Below are 1,570 nucleotides of genomic sequence, written 5' to 3'. Positions count from 1 at the left end.
TGTCATTGACTGTGTTTAACTTCGGGTCTCAGTTGTAACTTACCACGCGGCTTCTCCCTGTCAGCATTGGGGTTTGGTTTATGTATTGATTATATGTTATAGCTGCCGTAGATGTTTGAACGTTTTGTATTAATGGGCGTGGCCTTCCATGGTCCCGCCACAGCACTCAACTGGTGACAGCTCTTTCCAGCCTTTACTGTGAACCGTCCTTCCAGGGCAGGTGGCATGGCCTGGTTACTCCAGCCATGTGACACCTTGGAGAAGCCAACATTGATTTTTCCGCCAACAACTCCCGCCATACTTCGACGGTCTAGATCTTTTCTGGAGATCGGAGGGCGGAAATTCTATCAGGGTTTATCGGTGGTATTTATGTGGCCATTCACCGTGTTAGATCATTTGATGTCCGCGGCTAATGCGGCTCGATCACTGCTTCTGCTCAAGTTCGTCTTCCAACCATTCATTGCTGCAACCTGCAGTGCTCCGGAGCTGGGTTTCGTTGCTATGAACCTTACAGGTAATCATGGTGTCTTTTCGTTCCTCGGCTTATGTTTGCTTTAATGGTTAGCTATCTCTGAGTTTTCTTACCGCCATTTACATTTTCTGTCAAGTTTCATACAGTTGTTTGGCTGTGCTCCGGGCGATCTCCATATCGACTTGTGCTGCAACAATCTCCTAACACCCCAGGTAAGGATCCTCGGCGTTTCAGAGTTTATTTGTTTGGAGAATTTCAGGTTTACAGTCATGTAAACCCGGTATGGTCTCATGCAGATCAGGTTTTCACTGAGGTTTTCCATCCGCTTTCGGCTTCTTTGTTAAGAACCCTCCACAGTTGGCCGCGGCTTAATTTAAGTTGTGAATGCGTCTATCATGTTACAAGTTAATGACTGTAAAGGTTTCTTGGGTTGATTATACCCACCTGTTCTCTTTTTGCTTTGTAAATATATGTATACAAGTAGCCGCCTAGCGGCAGACCTTGGATTCTTGACGATTTGCATGACCCAGATCTGGCCTGCACGCGCGGATACAGTCATGAACATTTCGGGCTCGTTCCCTTACACAGTGTATTGATATGTTTTAATGATTATTTTTACTGTCGATACAGTTATGAACATTTTACAGCCCTCTGGCATCTTCACTGTTGTATCAGGTTATTTTCGTTTAAAGTCCCTTATGCATGAAGCAGACTTAGGGTTTGTAACTGTACCGCTGTTGTTCTTTGTTGAGCGGATTTTTACTTTGGTTTTGCTTGGTTATAAAAATACTCTTATGCTATAATCCTTGCGTGTTAATGCTATCATTGCTTAGTTCGCATTGACATATCTTTGGTGAATAAATGAGTTTTAATGAATAATCCTCTTTTCCTGTGAAAGAGTGACTCTGAGTGCTGGACTTCTGCTTTTTCACCTAGTCATTAGTATTATTCTAATGCATGCTATCACAGTTGCATACACAGGTTTGCTTTTCAATAGACTATTATAATGCATGTTATTACAGTTGCATACACAGGTTTGCTATTCAATAGACTTACGTCCCCTGTTTACTCGCATGCACAGTTTCTTTCTCAGATTTA

General features: G+C 42.8%; 1 protein-coding gene across 2 annotated transcripts; it reads left to right on the top strand.

The window, feature by feature from the left end:
- The first annotated feature begins 208 nt into the window (after nt 1–208).
- Nucleotides 209–1,048, top strand: LOC149143316 (uncharacterized). 2 transcript variants are annotated; one of them, XM_089446284.1, is made up of 3 exons: nt 209–514; nt 619–684; nt 769–1,048. In XM_089446284.1, exons 1-3 carry the CDS (start codon nt 226–228, stop codon nt 879–881), a joined length of 468 nt encoding a protein of 155 aa, XP_089302410.1. In that variant the 5' UTR covers nt 209–225; the 3' UTR covers nt 882–1,048. The 2 variants fall into 2 exon arrangements, with proteins under 2 accessions (XP_089302410.1, XP_089302409.1); XM_089446283.1 differs by having other exon boundaries at nt 619–1,048.
- Nucleotides 1,049–1,570: the final 522 nt, after the last annotated feature.

This window comes from Pinus tabuliformis, chromosome X, assembly GCF_031772625.1.
Source record: "Pinus tabuliformis cultivar Carrire ecotype Pingquan chromosome X, CPIR1, whole genome shotgun sequence".
NCBI classification, from domain to species: Eukaryota; Viridiplantae; Streptophyta; class Pinopsida; order Pinales; family Pinaceae; genus Pinus; species Pinus tabuliformis.
The sequence above is the reverse complement of the archived record's forward strand: the minus strand, read 5'-3'. Positions and strand labels throughout refer to the sequence as shown.

What these genes read in the sequence shown, in the direction of transcription:
- LOC149143316 (XM_089446283.1), top strand. Translation starts at nt 226, where the DNA reads ATGGCCTGGTTACTCCAGCCATGTGACACCTTGGAGAAGCCAACATTG. An exon ending in CGTTGCTATGAACCTTACAG is followed by an intron (nt 515 to 618) that starts GTAATCATGGTG and finishes AGTTTCATACAG; the next exon opens with TTGTTTGGCTGTGCTCCGGG.